Genomic DNA, 21375 nt, shown 5'->3' on the forward strand with positions numbered 1-21375 from the left:
TATCACACACACAAAAAGAATATAGGTGAGCATGTGAGTGCACAAGTATACATGTGAGCATGTGTTTGAACAATCTATAGCTGGTTTAGAAAGAGTATGTGGGCTACTGAAGTCAAAATTAGAGGTTATTAGGCTGGCGTTGTAGCTCAGTGGTACAGCCTGCCTCTTACAGGTTAGGCACTGGGTTCAATCCTCAGCATCACATAAAAATATATAAAATAAAGGTATTGTGTCCATCTACAACTAAAAAAATATATTTTAAAATTTGGAGGATACTTTTTTCCTCCCTTTACCCTGAAGTAGAATATTTATGCAGAAAAATACATGGAACATAAATACTGGGCTTAACTAACTATTCGAGGCAAATACCTACACAATTCCCACCCCACCTGGAAAGAGAACAGTGCCAGCTACTTGCCCAGAAGTCTTCCCCATGCTTCCTCTCCCCTCTCCCCTAATCAATGAAATTACTGTCATGCCTGGAATGACAAGTACTTCCTTGTTTTGTTTTCTAGTTTTACCAATGACCAATGACGCGTACCCATTTACCAATATGGTTTTTTTTTTTCCTGTCTTAAAACTTCACAAGGGTTGGGAATGTGGTTCAGTGGTAGAGTGCTTGCCTAGCATGCACAAAGCCCCACCACTGCAAAAAACAAAACAAGACAAAAACTTAAATTGAAACAGAACACATTCTTGCATGCCTGGCTTCTTTCATTCAATAATATGTTTAATTTATTGAACCATTTTATTATTGATTAACATTTCTGTCATTTCCAATTACCGGCTATCACAAGCAATATAACAATGAGCATTGACAAATGTGTCCTGGTACCAATGTACCAGGAGTTCTATTAGGTGTTTTCCTAGGAAGGGAACTGTTCCTCATATGATTTACATATGCTTTGATGAATAAAGCTAAAATGTTTTCCAGATTATTCCAATTTTCACTCACAGTAACAGCATATGGGAGCTCATGGTGCTTTTCATCTTTACTACCATTTGTTACTGTCACTGTCAGTCTTCTTGATTTTAGCCATTCTGGTGAGTATGTAGTGATATTACATTATAGTTAAAATATGTATTTCCCTGGTGAATAATGAGTTTGAGCACTGTCTCAGCTGTTGACTAGCCATACAGATACCTTCATTTGTTACATATCTGTTCAATAAGGCCTCTGACTATGGGGAAGTTTGTTTTTATTTTTGTTTTGTTATTCTTTATATATTTTGTTTTGTTTTTTTTTTTTTTTTTTTTTTGGGTGCTGGGGATCGAACCCAGGGCCTTGTGCTGACAAGGCAAGCACTCTACCGACTGAGCTATCTCCCCAGACCCCTCTTTATATATTTTGGATAGACATCTTCTGTTTTGTTTTTTTTTATACCTTTATATTATTTTTACACGGTGCTGAGGATCAAACCCAGTGTCTCACGCATGCTAGGCACGCGTTCTACTACTAAGCTATAACCCCAGCACTAACATCTTCTATTTTTGATAACTTCCATTCTGTGGAGTGTGATTTTATTTTTAATGGAAGTAATTATCATAAAGGTCAGGGTAGAGTTATCTTTGAGAGTGGGGGATTCTGGAAAGCTGCCAATGGACTCTTTCTAGATCTATATAATGATAAATCACTCAGCTATGCACATCTGTTTTGTATACTTCTCTGCATATGTATTTCACATTAAAATATTTTAAAAATATAGATTAAACTTCAGCATTATTAACTTTACCTGTATGCATATACTTAAAAGGGGTGTACACATATGTACAAGGAGACACAAACAAGAGTGTTCAGGCTAGGTACAGTTGGAAACACCTGTAATCCCAGCAACTTGGGAGGCTGAGGAAGGAAAATCACAAGGTCAAAGCCAGTCTGGGCAACTCAGTGAGACCTCAACAGCTTAGTGAAACCCTGTCTCAAAAATAAAAACAAAGGGTGAGGGTTATAGCTCAGTGGTAGAGTACCTACCTAGCATGTGTGAGGCACTGGTTTCGATCCTTAGCACACATAGAAATAAAGAAGTAAAATAAAAATATTGTGTCCATCTACAACTAAAAATTTGAAAAACAAAATAAAATAAAAAGGCCTGGGTATGCGGCTCAGTGGTAAAGTGACCCTGAATTCAATCCCCAGTACCAATAAAAGAAAAAGAAAAAAAGTGTTCACAGCAACATGGTTTATAATTTGTACTGTATTTCACAAAACATTCTCAATTAACAAAAAATGATGAAATTGGGTGGTTATGTTTTGTGAAATAAAAAGGAAAAAATAAGAATGTATCCTTAGCCCCTTTTATTTGCTTAAAGCAACTATACTCATACATAGAAAATTAACTAACCTGCTTATATGTATTAGGGAGTGCTGAGCAGTTAGGAGAAAGATGGATAAGAAAATTTAGACTATATAACTCTTAAATTTTTTTAAACTTTTTGAGCCATATGTCCATATTATTATTTAAAAATTAAAGGTAAAGGACTGGGGCTGTAGCTCACTTGCCTACCACATGTGAGGCACTGGGTTTGATCCTCAGCACCACATAAAAATAAATAAATAAATAAAGGGGGATATAAAGGTATCGTGTCCATCTACAACTAAAAAAATTTGTAATTAAATTTAAAAACCTATTAACAATATGCTTTGAGTAATAAGTGCTACATCTGTAAAATAAAAACGGCACATTATTAAAAGAAAATATTCTCAAAGCAAAAAGAGGTATTTAAAAAAAAAACATAGCCAGGCATGATGATGCTGACCTGTAATCCCAGTGACTTGGAAGCTGAGGCAGGAGGATTGGAAGTTCAAAGCCAGCCTCAGTAACTTAAAGAGGCCCTAAACAATTCAGTGAAACATTTGTCTCTAAATAAAACACAGAAAGAGGCTGGAGATGTGGCTCAGTGGTTAACACCACTGGGTTCAATCCCCTGTACCAAAAAAAAAAAAAAAAAAAACAAAATCACACTATATCCCATAAATTTATATAATTATGATTTGGTAATAAAAAATAACTATATAAGTAAACAGAAAATGTACTATCACTATGATTATTACCTAATGAGCTTGACTATATGGAGAGGAGATTTATTTAGAGTTGAATTACTAATATTTACATAGTAAAGCAAACAAATGACTTCATTAGAAAATTGTTAACTTCAGGTAAAAGAAAAAGTAGTACATAAATCGTAATCACAGCATGGATAATCTGTGACTTAACTACATATTGGTACAATAATAAATATTGACCAATACCTCACGCAAGCAATGATATACACTGTAATCTATCCACAAAGAATCAGGTAATAGGAAATGAGTATGTCAGGGGGTGTACCCAAAGGCTAAATCTCTATCTTTCATAGTGGGAAGTTAATAGAAGATACCCAAAACTTTAAAAACACATTAAAATATTGAGAGTGCTTGCCCCTAAGGATCTGGAATCTAAGGGAAAATAAAAGAAAGAAGGATTACTTTTCAAACCAGACTTTAGAGAACTAATTGATACCCCAGATTTTGTACAAAGTGTGTTTAATCACTTGTAAACAAAACTGCAAGTTAAGTGCAAATCACAAAGTGGCAAAAAAGTATTCACAAAACCTACAAGAATGGCAAATGTTATTAACCTTAATATTAAATTTTTTTTTCAAAAACCATAGGCTAAGATAAATAAATCAGCAATTGATAGGAAAAGGAAATTCATAAAAGGGAAATAAATAAGCAATAAAAATATAGAGGGGCTGGGGTATAGCTTAGTGGTCGAGCACTTGCGTAGCAAGCATTAGACCCTGGGTTCAAACCCAACATTACCAAATAAATAAATAGATACGTGGAGTGAAATTGATCCTGCCCAGTAAAAAGTAATACAAATCAAACAATGAGACAGTGTCTCTCCCTCAGACTCTGAAGTTCTGGATTAATTTCTGCCCAAGGGCACCTTTTCCTCTCCTTACCTCACAGGCTTTGCCATGTCTCCCTTGCTGGGGCAAGTCCCGGCTGGCTGCCATGTTCACACTGAACTTCAACCTTGGGGTTCTCTTACTGACAATGCCACTCTTCCGAGGATCTCCAAGTTTGGTAGGATCCATAGACTCAACTGGAGCTGCTGGGATCAGGAAGAAGATCCTACAACCTTCATTAAGGGGTCTCGTCCAGGGACACTGCCGAGACTCCAAGAAACCTGGAAAGACAGTGTCCACATGGTCAGAATCATACAGTACTCACCACACAAACACTTTCTGATGGAACCCAAAAGCAGTTCTCTGCACTGGATACTATATGATAGTCCAAGTCCCAGAAATATGTATTCTACTTATTAATTAAAATGGAATATGAAGCTGGGCATGGTGGCACATGCCTGTAATCCCAGCAACTTGGGAGACTGAGGCAGGAGGACTGCAAGTTCAAGAACAGCCTCAGCAACTTAGGGAGGTCCTAAGCAACTTAGTGAGACCATATCTCAAACAATAAAAAAGGGCTAGGGATGTGGCTCAGTGTTTAAATGCCCCTGGTTTTAAACTTTGGTATCCCCCTAAAACAATGGAATATGAGCAAGACTATGAGATATGGATTTAAATTAATAAATGTTTAAATTCTAGCTCCACCAACTTTTAGCTGTGAGACTATAAAAAAGCTTCTTCCGTCTTTTTTCAAAAAGATTCAAAACAATCTCAAGTAGTTGTGAAAATTAAATGAGATGATGTATTTAAGGCACTTGGTATGGAACTGGCAAAACATAAACACTTAACAAACATTAGCAAGTACTGTTATATAAGCTAAGCATTCCAAATCCAAAAATCTGAAATCCAAAATTCTCTGTATAAATTTGAAAATTTTTGAGCACCAACATGATGCCACAAGAGGAAACTTCCACACATGAATTATGTGATGGAGTATAGTCAAGATGAAATGCAATTCGGGTGCCTGGGGCACGTTTATAATCCCCACTACTCAGGAGGCTAAGGCAGGAGGATCACATGTTCAAGGCTAACCTGGGCAATTTAGTGAGACATTGTCTCAAAACAAAAACTAAACAGGACCGAAGATGTAGCTCAGTGGCAGAGCATCCCTGAATTCAATCCCCAGTAACACACACACACACGTACAAAAAAAACCCCACAGATATATTATAAATATATAAAATTACCTTCAGGCTACTCGTATAACATATATGTGAAACATATATGAATTTTGTGTATAGACTTGGGTCCCATTCCCAAGATATCTCATTACAAATGTGCCAATACTCCAAAATCTGAAAAACTATCAAATCTAAAAAACTGCTGGTCCTTAAACATTTGGTTTTTATTTTCCATCCTAACATTTCTTTTTTTTCTCCAGTTTTTATTTGTTCTTTTTAGTTATACATGACGAGGAATGTCTTTTGACATAGCATACATACACGGAGTATAACTTCCCATTTTGTGGTTATACATGATGTGAGGTTAACATTGTTCATGTATTTATGTGTGTGTGTGTGTGTGTGTGTGTGTGTGTGTGTGTATAAAAACATAGGAAAGTTATGTCTGATTCATTCTACTGCTTTCCCATTCCTATCCCTACTCGCTTCTCCCAATTCTCCCCTATCTAATAATAGAGTGAAACCCCACTCCTCCCACCCTATTGTGAGCCAGCATTCGAATATCAGAGAGAACATTTGGCCTTTGTTTTTTGGGGACTGGCTAATTTCACTTAGCATGATAGCCTTCAGTTCCAGCATTTCTGATAAGGGAAACTCAATCTGCATAAGGAACTAAGTAATATGCACAGGCAGGTACTTCATATCATTTGCACAACAATCCTGTCATCTATGTGTTGCTATGATTATTTCATTAAAAGCATACTTTTGATTAAGTGGTGGCAAGTCAAACCAAGTTTACCTGGCTCTAAAATTCATGTTCATTTAACATTATATCACGTAGTAGCTTTTACAAGGTAGGCCCAAAACAAAAGTGGTTCTGCTTTATGTGTGTTGAAAATATGACTGTTAATTTGGAATTAAAAAGTTAAGTAAATATTCTTACAACAGAAGAGACATGATAAGAAAAATACTAATAGCCTAGGGCTAAAACTTTTAAATTATTCTCAAAAACCATCCAGAGATAGAACTACTTCTCCTGTTGAGGGAACCGGGAAGGAGAGTAATTTTGTGTGCAAGTTAAAGTACAATTTTATTCTGGTCAACTAATACAGGCACTATAGATTTAAACATTCTTGTTAGGAAAGGGAAAATATCCACTTAAAAATGAAGGGAAATTCAGGTATGGTGGCAGATACCAGTAATTCCAGCTACTCAGGAGGGTAAAGGAAGAGAATCATAAATTTGAGGCCAGCCTCAGCAACTTAGAGTGATTCTGCCTCAAAAAAAATTTAAATATGAAAAGGGAATGTAGCACAGTGATAGAGCACTTGCCTAGCATGTACAAGGCCTTGAGTTTAATCCTGGTACAACACACAAAAAAAGGAAAAATACTCCCTGAATAACCCAGTATCAAAGTGGAAAATCAATAGAGACACTCTATAATTATTATCAGAAATTATGGAACACGAAGTTATATTTAGACTGAAATTTATGGCTTTAAGTGACTTTCATAAAAGTAAATATAACCAAAATATGAGTTAAGTATTCAACCTAAAACAGTAGTAGTAGGAAAAACAAAATTAAGCAAAACAAAAGTAAAAACCAGGAAATAGTAATTAATAACAAATAAAATTGTAAAAAAAAAAGAAATAACTATAACAATAAAGAGTTTAAAGAAAAGAAAAAGCTGGCCCTTTGAAATGATCAATATCAAGGATAATCCGTTAGCAAACCAGATAAAGGAAAAAAGTAAATATATATATTGAAATGAAATAAGAAAAATCTTTTCCAGATAGGAAAGAGTCAAAGCAGTTATTTTGGAATATTTTGCACAACTGTACAGTGACAGTTTTGACTACTGATGTGAAACAAGTGCTTCCCTAGCAAAATGTAATTTTTATCAGTGCATTGTAACTGTACATAATAGTGACATTCATTATGCCACATTCCTACATCTTTATAATTTGATCAATTTCACTCTACACTATTTTCCCTTTTGTTCCATCCTCTCTCCCCATCTGCTTGCTATACTCTACTGATCTCCCTTCTATCTTCATCATCATTAGTAGTAGTAGTATTTTAATTATATTAGTATATAATTACATATATATACACATATATATGATTTATTGTGACACTTCACACATGGACATAGCATAATCTGATAGATTTCATTTTGCAGTAATTCCTCATGCCTTCCCCTCCTCCCTCCCTCTCAAACAAAATCAATACTAGAATAAAAAAGAAGAAACCAGTGAGTGTCAAAGAGCCTGGAAAAAAAAATCTGATATCACACAACAAAGAAAAATAGGAAGACTCTGAAAGAAAAGAAAGGTGAACAGCCTACATATCACACAATTTCAAGAACAAAATAGTCAGGAGTTTCCTGGGTTTCCTTTTTCCCTTCCATATATCACCAAAAGTTACTGGTGGAACTTACAATTTAAAATGACCAAAAGGCACAGATTTTTTTTAAAAAGCTTCAAGAAAAAGAAACTCTCTTTAATTAAAGTACCAGAAGAAAGGTGATCTCACTATTCAGAAAACCTCTTTTGAAAAATACCCATGTTACTCCAGAGAAACACTAATGGAATATACATTCTTTTCAAGTACCCATCAATATTCTCAAAGATAGACCATGCCTGGGGTCAACACCTTCACAAATTAAAATTAAACAATGTATTTTCTCTGGACATAAGAATACCAAACTAAAAATCAATAATGGAAAGATAAGAAAATCTCTAAACACTTGAAAATTGATTTATTTCTATATATTCCATGGATTGAAGAAGTCCTAAGGGAAGTTAAAAATAAATAAGTGAAAATGAAAATATAATATATCAAAATGTATGCAATACTGATAAAGCATCATTGAGAGAGAAATTTATAGCTCTAAATATTTACATTAGAAAAGAAGACAGGTCTGAAATGAATGACCCAAGCTCCTGCCTTAAGAAATTAGAAAAAGAAGAGGAAAGTAAACTGCAAAGCAAGAAAAAGAAAGTGATAAATATAGAGCAGAAATCAATGAAACTGAAAACAGAAAAACAATAGGGAAAACTCAAAGAATCAAACTGGCCCTTTGAAAAGATCAATAAAGTTGGTAATCACCTAGCAAAACCAATAAAAATAAAAAGAGATAAGACAGTTGGGCACAATGACCCACTCCTGTAATCCCAGGCATTCAGGTGTCTGAGGCAGGAGGACTGCAAGTTTGAGACCAACCTCAGAAACTTAGAGAAGTCCTAAGCAACTTAGTGAAACCCTGTCTCAAAATTTAAAATAAATAAAAAGAGCTGGGGAGGTAGCTCAGTGGTAAAGCACCCCTAGGTTCAACCCCCATAACCAAAAAAGGAAAAAGAGAGAGAGAACATAAATTATTAATTTCAGAAATGAAACAGGGATATCTGCAGATACTGCAGTCATTAAAAGGAGAGCAGAAGAATACCACAAATAACAATGCACATAAATTCAACAACTTGGATGAAATAGTCCAATTCCCAATTAAAAAAACTATCATGACTCACCCACCCTTGGGTAATCTGAAATGATATTAAGTAGATAATCTGAATAGTTATAAAACTACTACAGAAATTGAAACAATAATTTTTAAAAAGTTTTCAAATGGAAATTTCAGACCCAGATGGTTTCACTGGAGAATTGTACTAAACATTTAAAGAAAAATTAGCACAAATTCTATACAATCTCTTCTAGAAAATAGAAAAAAAAGAAAACAGTCACCAACTTATTCTGATACCAGTATTACCCTAAGAATAAAACAGTACCAAAAAATAAAACTATAGGCCAATATTGCTCATGAATTTAGACATAAAAATCCTTTTTAAAATTATTAATCAATTCCTGCATATATCCAAAATTATATATGCCACAACTAAGTGGGGTTTATCCTAGGAATAGTCTGCTTCAATATTCAAAAATCAATCAGTATAATCCTCCCCCACACACATATTAACAGGTTAAAGAAGAAAAATCACAAGTTTAGGGTCTGGGGTTGTAGCTCAGTGGTAGAGCATTTGCCTAGCATGTGTGAGGCACTAGGTTTAATCCTCAGCACAACATAAAAATTTAAAAAAGCATCGTGTTTATACGCAACTATGAAAATATTTTTAAAAAGTCACAAGATTAGCTGGGTGTGGTGGTGCACGCCTGTAATCCCAGTGGGTCAGGAGGCTAAGGCAGGAGGATCATCAGTTCAAAGCCAACCTCAGCATAAGCTAAGTAACTCAGTGAGACTCTGTCTTTAAATAAAATACAATAAATAAAATACCAAATAGGGCTGGGGATGTGACTCAGTGGCCGAGTGCCCCTGAGCTCAATCCCCAGTAATCCCCCCACCAAAAATAATCACAAGAGTAGAGCAGGAACTGTGCTCAGTGGCAGAGCACTTGCCTAGCATGTGTGAGGCACTGGGTTCTATTCTTAGCACCACATAAAAATAAACAAAATAAAGGCAATCTGTCCATCTACATCTACAAAAAAATTTAAACAACAAGATTTTATAAATTCATAGTGTTGACAAAATTCAATGCCCATTCATGATAAAACTTGCAGCAAATTAGGAATAGAGGAGAAATTCTTCAGCTTGATAAAGAGTACCCATTTAAAAAAACAAAAAGGTAAAACCCTACAGTTAACTCATACTTTAATGGTGAGAGTCTGAATGTTTTCTCCCTAAGATTGGAATAGTGCAAATATTCACTCTCATCACTCTTATTCAACATAGCACAGTTTGAGCATCACTAATCCAAAAATCTGAATTCCAAAATACTTCAAAATCACAAACTTTTTCAGTGATGACATGATGCCACAAGTGGAAAATTCCATACCTGACTTCGTGAATCATAGCCAAAATACAGGCACACCAAAAATATTCCTTGAAATTACCTTCAGGTTATGTGTATAAGGTATATATGAAACACAAATTAATTTTGTGTTTAGATTTGGGTTCCATCCTAAATATCTCTCTCTCTCTCTCTCTCTCTCTCTCTCTCTCTCTCTCTCTCTCTATATATATATATATATATATATATATGCAAATATTCAAAAATCAGAAAAATATGAAATCTGAAACACTTGTGATCCCAACCATTGCAGATAGGATACTCAACCTGTACTGGAAGTTCTAGCCAGCATGATAAAGAAAGAAAAGAGAAGGTGTAGAGATTAGAGAGGAAGAATAAAACTGTCTCTGCATATGACATAGTTATACAAAAAACTTAAGGAAACTACCAAAAAGATGTAAAATTAATAATTAAATTCAGGACTGGAGATCTGGTTCAGTGGTAGAGTATTTGCCAAGCATGCATGAGGGCCTGGGTTCAATACTCAGCACTACAAAAAAATTATTATTAATAATAATAGGGCTGGGGATATAGTTCAGTTGGTAGAGTGCTTGCCTTGCAAGCATAAGGCCCTGGGCTCAATCCCCAGTACCGCCAAAATAAATAAATAAATAAATAATAAAATTCAGAAAAAAATGTAGGACACAAGATCAATACACAAAACTGTATTCTGACACATGGGTGTCTGTGTGTGTGTATATATATGCATATATACATATGCAGCAAATATGTGGAAACCAAAATTTAAAAGATAATGCCATTTACAACCATTTCAAAAAAATTAAATACTTTGGTATAAACTTAAAATATGTACAGTACTTTCCAGTATGCTGAAAATTACAATACACTGTTGAAAGAATCAAAGAAGATAATTAGATACACTATGTATATGGACTGGAGGACTACCCGTAGTTAAAATGTACATTTTTCCCAAGTTTATACCGGTTTAGCACAATTCCTATCAAAATTCCAGCAAGATGTGCTGTAAGTAGAGACAAGAGTAGGCCATGCATATGGAAAAACAAAGGAATTAGAAGAGTAAAAATAATTTTTAAAAATAAAGTGAGAGGAATTCTTCAACCTGATTTCAAGACTTATTACACAACTACAGTAATCAAAGACAGTGTGAAACTACTGGCAGAGGGACAGACACAGATCCAATGGGACAGAATAGAAAACCCAGAAAGTGACCCCAGAAAACTATGGCAAATTTATTTTTGGCAAAGGTGAAAGAATAATCTTTTCAACAAACAGTGCTTGAGTAATGGGACATTTATTAGTGAATAAATGCACTCTGACCTAAGTCTCACACTTTATCTTTTTTTTTTTTAATAAAATGTTTGCATGCTTGGGATGGAACCTAGGCCCTGCAAGTGCTCTACTACTGATCTATGGTCTCAGCCCCAAGTCTCAGACTTTATAGGAATGTTAGCCCACAATGGATCATTGACAAAAGCAAGAAATGAACAAATAACCATCAAAGTAGAGAATTTCTCTCCACTCTCACACCAAAAGCAGAACCCCCAAATACATATTTTGCATGACACAAATGACACCTAAATAATTAATTATCTTCTAGTTAAACACAAAACATTGCTAAAAATCCACCACAGACTAGGCCATAAGTCTCCTTATATGTCAAGAATGAGCTTTATGAAGACATTTGACACAGAAAACAAAGGTTAGCAATCCATTAAAAAGATAAACTTTGGGGAATTGAAAATGTACTTCTAAATAACTCTTGAATAAAACACAAATTATTAATTATTTAAGAACACACAAAACATGATGTACAAAACGGGGAACTCTAAGACCTTAACGTTGCTATCTGAATAGAGGAAACTCTGCAAAATAATGGACGAATCATCCAACTCAAGTTAGACCAATGATTCCATCACTGACCACACAGAATCCCCCAGCACTCACCCTCCCCGGCCGCCCATCACCTCTACATCCCTCAGGCACTGAGTTGAATCCGCTTGACAACTATCAAACGGAGGCTGAGAACCGCAGCCGCTTCCGGTCACCGGCCCTAACACCTCCCCCTCTCGAGATTTGGAGATTGACACCGGAAGTGAGGGTATACGCATGCGCAAAACCACCTTCTAAGGCTCCGCCAAGAGTCAACATGGAGTTGTGGTATAGTCTGTGCTCTGCGGTATTAGGTGCCCCTGAGCAGCGTTGTCAGGCGGGAAACGTGACCGTGCCCAGGGCGCTTCTCCATGGGTTACGCCGTATTGGGAGAGTCCATTCCATACTGAGAATGAGGCGGCCTCTAGCTAAACTCACTGAACAGTGATGCGAAGTTGTCCCCCTGGCGGCAGGGAGCTGGACCAGCCTACTGCAGGAGGGGACGGTCTCTAAATCTGTACTCTGTGGATTTGTGTAATAGCGTTCCTAGAACCTAAGGGCCTGTTAGACACAGGGGCCTGCAGCTGCCTCCCGGCCAATACTACAGGGCGAAAAGGGAGGAGAAAACAGACTGGAACATACCACGACGGAAAAAGGGGGAGAAATCCGGGTTGTGCAAGCCCTCTAGGATATATCACAGGATGGGAAAAGGGGTCAAGTCAGTGTTAGGTTCCCAATCCTTGCAGTGCCTATGGGGCTTGGTTGTGGGGTTTGGATGCTCCCATAATCTACCTTATGTCATACTCCATCTACCCCAACTAAAATGAAAAAATATGCCAATAATAATTTTTGATAAATCTTTAATGCACTTCAATAAAAACCACTTTAGGAAATTTTATTATTTTTTTCTTTTTAAGTTTCTCTCATAGCACCAAGCATTTATTTATTAAGCATTATTAAATGGAATCTTCCCAACCTAACTATGAAGTTTTTTTAATTGATTCTTTTTAGTTATATATAACATTAGGATACATTTTGATATAATCACAAAAGCATGGAATATAATTTGCTCTAATTCAGTCCCCAAGATTTCCCCACCCCCTTTCTCCCTTCCCCTCCATCTATTCTGATCTTTCTGCAATTTATTTATAGATTTTTTTTCTTAAATTAGGGTCTTGTGGATATACTTGATGTTGCATTTCAATGTGGCATATGCGTATATGTACATATGAAAGTTTGGTCTGATTCATTCCACTGTTCTTCCCTTATTCTCCCCCTCCCCCCCCATCTCCTTCCTCCAGTCCACTGATCTTTCCTCTATTTTGATGGAATATCCCCCCCCCCCGCCCCCGCTATTTGGGATTAGCTTTTGCATATCAAGGAAAACATTCAACCTTTGACTTTTAGGGATTGGCTTATTTCACTTAGCATGATAGTCTGCATAGTTGCCCTTTACTGGCAAATGTCATAAAGTCATTCTTTATGGCCAAGTAATATACCATCATGTATTCCATTTTCTTTATCCTTAAATCTGTTGAAGGTCACATAAGTTGATTCCATAGCTTAACTATTGTGAATTGTGCTTCTATAAACATTAATGTGGCTACTTTCCTGTAGTATGTTGATTTTAAATCTTTTTGATATATACCAAGGAGTGGGATAGCTGGGTCATATGGTAGTTGCATTCCTAGTTTTTTGAGGAATCTACATACTACTTTCCAGAGTTGTTGCATTAATTTGCAGTCCCACCAACAATGTACGAATGTACCTTTTTCCCCACATCCTTGTCAACATTTATTATTTGTGTTCTAGACAATTGCCATTCTCACTGGAAATGAAATCTCAATATGGTTTTGATTTGCATTTCCCTAATTGTTAGAGAGGTTGAACATTTTTTCATGTATTTGTTGACCTTTGTATTTCTTCTTTTGAGAAATGTCTGTTTAGTTCTTTTGCCCATTTATTGATTGGGTTATTTGCTTTTTGTTGTTAAGTTTTTTGAGTTCTTTGTATATGCTTGATACTAATGCCCTATCTGAGGAGCAGATGGCAAAGATGTCCCATTCTGTAGGCTCTCTTTCTTCATGCTCTTCTTTCCTTTGCTGTGCAGATGCTTTTTAATTGGATGCCATCCCACTTATCAATTTTTTATTTTATTTCTTGTGATTTAGGAGTCTTGTTAAAGAAGTTGGTTCCTGTACTGACATACTGGAGCATTGTGCCTATATACTAGCAGTTGCAGAGGGGAACTTTTAAATTTATTTCCTCATAAAGTAAAATCTATGCAGTAGTGGTGCTCTTGCTTTGCAAATTTAGCTCTCATGCAAGACTCCTCATTCTGCCCTTCAATCAGTTTGCTTTCCCTTATCACCTCCGGTGTGGAATCCTGGAAGTGCCCCTACCCTTCTGGGAGATGTCACTGAGGCAGAAGAGGAAGAAGTCACACTGCCCTTGAGCTAAGAATGCCTATTCATCTTACAAAACCAAGTTCAATACTCCACCTCCATAGAAACCTCCTAATAGAAGTAGAAGGCTCTATGCCCCACTGAAGGCTTTTCTAAATCCTCAGGTGAGAAGTATTTTAGGGGACCAGAGGTAGGCTGAAGTGTGGACGTGATGAGGCTTTCTATGTAGTCATCCCCCTTGCACCTCAGTTTAGCAATCTAGAATGTAAGTGTCCTAGTCAAACCAGCCTAAAACCACCAGGGACTAATTTGTAGTCTGATAGATTCATTAATCTATTAGAGAGACCACAAACTAGAGGAACCATGGGAAGCTCACTAAACAGGAAAATATAGAGTTCTTATAGGATTATGAAAAAGGGTGGAGTTTAGATGCACTTTAAATGAAACAGCATTTTGGGGAGCTCAAAGTAAATCAGGGCTGTGTGTTAAATGAGTCAACATCAGGACTGGACTGCAAAGTGAACCCAGAGAGCTGTTACCTTGGAAACAATTCAGATAGCTGTCAGGTGCTGTGTCCTGATAACCCATATCTGGAGCTATGCACCTGGGTTGGAAATTGAGGGTTGTTTTTCTGTGTCTAAGTAACTTAGAATCTCCATTAAGAGACAGGTGTTCTAGGGCTGGGGTTGTGGTTCAGTGGTAGAGCATTTGCCTGGCATGCATGAGGCACTGGGTTTGATCCTCAGCAGCACATAAAAATGAATAAATAAAATAAAGGCATTATGTCCATCTATAACTAAAAAGTATTTTTTAAAAAAGGTCAGGTACTTTATTCTTTCTTATATTATTTAAAATAGCAAAGTTTCTGATAGTGTATGATTTGTATATGATAGAGAACAAATTTTCTCAGTGACTACTGTACTACCATAAAGAAGCCCTACTTGAAGTAGTAGTAACTACTCAAAATAGGGGTTCCTTATGGCATTACAGCTGCAGCATTTCTTGGGAGAAGTGTTTCCTGTTAATTTTTCATCTGGTTTTATCTGTGGCTGTTCTCACATCCAGACAAGTGGCAGGGCAGATTTTTATAGTCTGAGTTCATTTTTATTTAATGGAATTGAACCCTCTGATTATTACAGAATCTCTTTTTGCTTCTGTACCCTTGGTCTGGATAAGTGTTGAATGGATAGTGAAAGAAGAAATGGAATCACTGTAAACACATTTTGCATGAATATATTTCTAACAGAGTGCCAGGAATTTATACTGTTGAGGGTCATAATATTACTATGTTTATGTTAGAAAAAGTAGGTCTGAAAAAAAAGAAAAAGTAGGTCTGTTAGACCACTTCAGACAAGAGAGAAAGATAAGGCTAATAAACATGAAGAGATGTTCAAACTCATTAGTGAACAAGGAACTACAAATCAAGATATGATAAGAAGACATTTTACACCAATTAATTTGCAGAATTATAAGTCTGAGAAGACCAAGAGTTGAAGACTATAAGACTCACAGGATCTTTTTGCCATATTGAAGTAATATAAATTAGTGCATCCATTTTAGAAAATAGTTTGGCATTCCCACTTACAGTGAATATTCACATGACTTGCAGTTCAGCAGTATATACATTTTTCTTGGAATATATCCAAGAAAAACACTCGCACGAGAAACCTAGGATGTGTGTGGCATCCTGTTCAAATGGCAAAACCTAGAAATAAAAATGGATGCTCATCACCAGGAGTCAAAAATGAATGAACCAAAACAATGCTCAACAATATGGATGAATACTAAGGGGAAAAAATTGTAAGCCCAAACACTAATGTAAAGCATAATACATGTTTATAAAATTAAAAGCTACTAATAAAAAGAACACAAACTATTTAGAATTTTTATAGTTGATATAAAATTATAGAAAAAGGAAATTAAAAACTGAGAATGATGTTTACTTTAGCTGGGGAGGGGAGGCTATGAATTGGATAGATGCATAGCGGAGATTATTGTAAAAGCCAGACCTTTTCTTTAGATGGTAGGGGCAGAGTGATAATTATATTATTAATACTAACTAAATATTTAAATGTATTGGGCAAATTAAAATGTTAGACAAACAGCTGAATGAAAGAAAGAAAATCTGTATGGAGAAAAATGCCATTCCTTGAATAGGTCAAGAAAACCTTTGGTCCTAGTCCAGAGATGCCACCTAGTGGTGGAATGAGCAGGAAGCAGGAGTTCCATGGCCTTAACATTACTCCCCTTGCCAAAGATGCTTTGGCTCCAAGGCTCACTCCTTCCTATCTTCCGATCTGCTCAAATGTCTTTTCTTCAATAGTGTTTATTCCCTGGCCCACACCACCATTCTCAGATTCTTTGTTCCATTTTCTTTATACCCTACCTTTTATCAGAAATTGTCTTATTTAGCCAGGCATGGTAGAGAACACCTGCAATCCCAGTGGACTTGGGAAAATGAGTCAGGAGGATGGCAAGTTTAGAGCTAACCTCAGCAAACTTAACGAGGCCCTAAAGCAACTCAGTGAGGCTCTGTCTCAAAATAAAAAATAAAAAGGGCTGGGGATGTGGTTCAGTGATTAAGCATCCCTGAGTTCAATCCCTGGTACAAAAAGAGTTATTTATTTACTGTTTACTTATTGACTTGTTCTGGCTGATACTGCAGTGATTTCTGATTCTTACATATGAGGAGTGAACAACTACTTTATTTCTTGTATCTTCACTACACAATGAAAAGAGCATCAAAATGCATACACCAAAATCATTTTCCTAAAATATTATTTATTTCCTCCAAAACATTCTGCAGGCCTCTCTGGGTGACACAACTGTTATAAAATTAATTTTATATAAGTAATGTAGGAAGTACTAAGTGATTTTATTTTATTGGGGGTACCAGGGATTGAATTCAGGGGCACTCGATTACTGAGCCCCAGTCCTATTTTGTATTTTATTTAAAGACAGGGTCTTACTGAGTTGCTTAGCACCACACTTTTGCTGAGGCTGACTTTGAACTCAAGATCCTCCTGCCTCAGCCTCCTGAGCTGCTGGGATTACAGGCATGCGCCACCAAGCCTGGCCTAAATGATTTTATTTTAAATTTATATCATCTCTGATATTCTTCCTTTTTTTATGTCAATCTGAATTTCTGGCCTATATTATTTTCCTTCTATTTGAAGAATTTCTTTTAACATTTCTTGCAAATCTACTGGCAATAAATTCCCTCTGTGTTTTTTGTTTGTTTGTTCAGTTAGTTTGTTTGTTGTTTTGCAGTGCTGGGGATGGAACCCAGGACGTTGTATATGCTAGGCAAGCACTCTACCACTAAACTATATCCCCAGTACCCCTGTGTATTTTTGACTAGGAACGTTCTTATTTCTTATTCTCTTTTGAAGGATAATTTCACTGGATTTAAAATGCTAGGTGAAGGGTTTTTTTTTTTTTCCTTTTAATGTCTTAAATATTTTATTCCACTCTCTTCTAGTTTGAATGGCTTCCAACAAGAAGGCTGGTGTAATTCTTAACCCTGTGATTTTATTTTATTTTATTTCTGTCTAAAGATATGGTGTATCTCTCCATGTGCTTAGTTTTATATTATATTCTAGAATAACAATCATACATTTTCTTACATTAGGTCTAGTACCTTTCTTGATACATTCATTTTTAGGTATTTTGTATTTGTTGTTATTACTATGAATGGGATTTTTACCCCTTCCCATCTATTTCAATGTGCTATATTTATTTTCTTATACCCTACCACCTTGTTAAATTTTCCTTGGTTATTTTTCTGGGTACAGAATCGTAACCCTGAAAATAAAAATGATTTTCTGGAAACACTTATTGGGTCCTTTCTTGCCCCTGTAGAAGCTCTGTCTCTTTTCATCTCACTGAAATAAATCCTAACATTTCACTTTTGCCTTCTGCCTGTGGATTTCATTCTTCAAATTTATAAGACAAGAACCCAGAAAGAAATTGGCAGTGAGCTGCTGGGATCTGCTGCAGCATTGGAAGGCATTGCCCACCATTAAGTGCTGCAAAACCTGGGTGTGGTGGGGGCATGCCTGTAATATCAGTGACTTGGGAGGCTGAGGCAGGAGGATTGAAATTTCAAGGCCAGCTGAAGCAACATAATAAGGCCCTAAACAAGTTAGTGAGAACCTAAACAAAAACATATTCTAAACAAAAATAAAAAATAAAAAGAAAGAGCTGGGGATGTGGATCCGTGGTTAAGAACCCCAGGGTTCAATCTCCCATACCAAAAAAAAAAAAAAAAGGCGAGAGAGAGCTGCAATATGCCACTCAAAATAGTTGTGGAGAAGAAACCAGCTTTGCTGGCTGTGACACTTGGAACTGATGCCTGCAGGCATCCTACAGTTTAGGCAGACCCTAACCACCAACAGAAACAGAGAATTGAATTTCATCTCAAACTCTGGTTTCATAATAATATGCAATTTTCCAGCTGCTTCTGGATCTTTTGTGGGTATTCAACTTTCTCAGGGGGGGAGGGAGGGTTAGTGTTAGGGTTAGAGTTAGGGTTAGGGAGGGGGGCAAGTATGGAGGAAGGAAGCACTGTATAGAGGGAAAAGAGGGGTGGGAGGGGTGGGGGGAAGGGAAAAAATAACAGAATGAATCAAACAACATTGCTCTATGTAAATTTATGATTACACAAATGGTATGCCTTTACACCATGTACAGAGAAAAAACATGCATCCCATTTGTTTACAATAAAATTAAAAAAAAGAAAAAAAACTTTCTCAAATTGAAAGTTTGTTGAGGACAGGAGCTCTAACTCTGTATTTGGCAGAGAAGGCATTCAAATGAATGTTAGACAGTTTTCTTATATATTCTTGAGATTACCATTCACAGTTGAATCTCTATTAGATCTCTCAAAATGGTTTTTCAATAGTTATCTTTCTTGTTAATTTTGTCTTAATATTAATTTTTATTAATATTAGGGTTTCAAATCACGAGAAGCACTGGTTTTCCAATTGAAATATGTCAATATGTTAATATTAAAAATGATTTTCTCTTTTCTCAATATTTAATCCATTTATTTTATCTTCATATTTTACTGCATGAGAGCTTTCAAAACACTATTGTGATAGGATCGGTCCTCTGTTGTACCTAGAGGTGACATGATTCAATTATAAGAGCTGTATCCTTATCAGTAGATTAATCCATTAAATGGATTACTGATTTGAATGGACTACTAGGTGGTGACTGCATTTTTAGCATTTTTACCTTTTTGAATTATGTTTCCTGGTAATCCCAAGTATTTAATCTTTTCTGAATTTTCAGATTCCTTCTAGTCTAGTTTTAGTTTGAGAATGCTGCTGAATTTGTGTTAAATATTTCTTTTATATTCATTGATATGATTGTGTTCTTTTACCCTTTGTTTTTTTAACTTTATTTATTTTTTATGTGGTGCTGAGGGTCAAATCCAATGCTTTTCATGTACTAGGTAGGCACTCTACCACTGAGCCACAACACCAGTCCTTCCCTTTGTTTTTTAAAATGAAACAAACTGATAGATATACTAATGTTAGTCATCTTTGCCTTAGTAGAAAATCTAGTTTGGTCACAGGGTAATACTTGTTGGATTCAAATTGATAATATTTTATTTAAGATCTTTTCATTTACAAGACAAAATAATGTCCAGATAATTAGAACTTCCCTCCTTCCCTCCTTCCTCCCTCCCTCCTCCTCCTCCTCCTCCTCCTCCCTTCCTTCCTCCCTCCCTCCCTCCCTCCCTTCCTTCCTTCCTTCCTTCCACCAGAGATTGAAATCAGGGGCACTTATCCACTGAGCCACATCTCCAGACCTTTTCATTTGTTGATACAAGGTGTTGCTACATTGCTTAGGGCCTCATTAAATTGTGGATGCTGGCATTGAACTGGCAAAACTCCCATCTCAGCCACCTTAGTTGCTGGGATTATAGGTATGCATCACTGTACCCAGCTAGATCTGATTTTTTAAGATAATAAAAACTGCATTTTTATATTACTTGCCCAATTGAAATAAGAAGATGTCCAGGTGTCCAGGTTTTTTTTTTTTTTTTTTTTTTTTTTTTTTTTTTTTTTTTTTTGTCTAGAATAGGGATTGGAAAACTTTTTCTATAAAGGGCTAGACAGCAAATATTATAGGCTTTGCAGTCTCTGTTGTGACTCACTCTACTCTGCCATGATAGCAAAAGTAGTTGTAAACAAGATATAAAGGAATGGATGTGCTTGTTCTCCAGACAACTTTTACTTACAAATCAGACTAGAGCCAGTGCATGCCTATGATCCCAGGGTCTTGGGAGGTTGAGGGAGGATCACCAGTTCCAAGCCAGCCTTAGCAAATTAGCAAGACCCTAAGCAACTTAGTGAGACCCCATTTCAAAATAAAAATTAAAAAGGGCTAGGAATGTAGCTCAGTGGTAAAGCACCCCTGGGTTCAATCCCCAGTAAAAAAAACAATCCCCCCCAAAAAAAAATGAAGGAGAAGAGGGGAGGGGGAGGAGGAGGAAGAAGAGGAGGAGGAGGGGGAGGGACAGGAGGAGGGGGGAGGAGAAGAAGAAAGAGAGAAACAAAATGAATACAGGCCACATTGACCTGCAGCCTGTAGTTTGTAGTTTATAACCCCTGTTTTAGAATTGTTTGAAAAATCTAGGACTGGATATGGTGGTGTACACCTGTAATTCTTGCAACTTCAGAGGCTGATGCAGAAGGATCGTGAGTTCCAGGCCAGCCTGAGAAACTTAGGGAGATCCAGTCTCTAAAAAATAAAGGTCTGGGGGTGTGTAGCTCAATAGTAAAGTACCTCTGGGTTCAATAGGTTCAGTTCCCACTACTGAAAATATATACACACATATAAACACATATAGGTGTGTGTGTGTGTGTGTGTGTGTGTGTGTGTATGCAAATAAACACTAAGGGTTTTCTTTTCTGAGGAGCTAGCTTCAGTTTCCTCCTTTGCCCAGGGAAGTGCTCCCCACCCTCCACTGTCAAGCCTCTCTTCTGAGCTTGACCCTTCCCTCCCAGTGCTCTTTACTACTTTATATCCCTGCCCCAACTCCATCCACCCTGAGGCCCTAGAGGCAATGTATACCGCACTACTCTTTCTTCTCTAATAACTGTTATAGTTTGAATCTTAGAGTATCCTTGGAAAAGCACATGTGTTAGAAAATGAAGGAACTTTCAAAGGTAA

The 21375-nt window shown here is 36.5% G+C and overlaps 1 protein-coding gene across 2 annotated transcripts in view; it reads right to left on the reverse strand.

Moving 5' to 3' along the window:
- The window catches only part of ZNF81 (zinc finger protein 81), a 112088-nt gene that overhangs the window by 83617 nt on the left and 7096 nt on the right, over nucleotides 1-21375 (reverse strand). The window contains exons 1-2 of one of the 2 annotated variants that reach the window (XM_079123514.1): nucleotides 12037-12079; nucleotides 3946-4172 (exon numbers count right to left, since the gene is read on the reverse strand). In XM_079123514.1, coding sequence (XP_078979640.1) covers nucleotides 3946-4172; nucleotides 12037-12064 — 255 coding nt within the window. In that variant the 5' untranslated portion in view covers nucleotides 12065-12079. Of the gene's footprint in view, nucleotides 1-3945; nucleotides 4173-12036; nucleotides 12080-21375 lie in introns of those variants that run through there. The other variant, XM_079123515.1, reaches the window with a different exon arrangement.

Source organism: Sciurus vulgaris, assembly GCF_902686455.1.
Source record: "Sciurus vulgaris genome assembly, chromosome: X".
Lineage (NCBI taxonomy): Eukaryota > Metazoa > Chordata > Mammalia > Rodentia > Sciuridae > Sciurus > Sciurus vulgaris.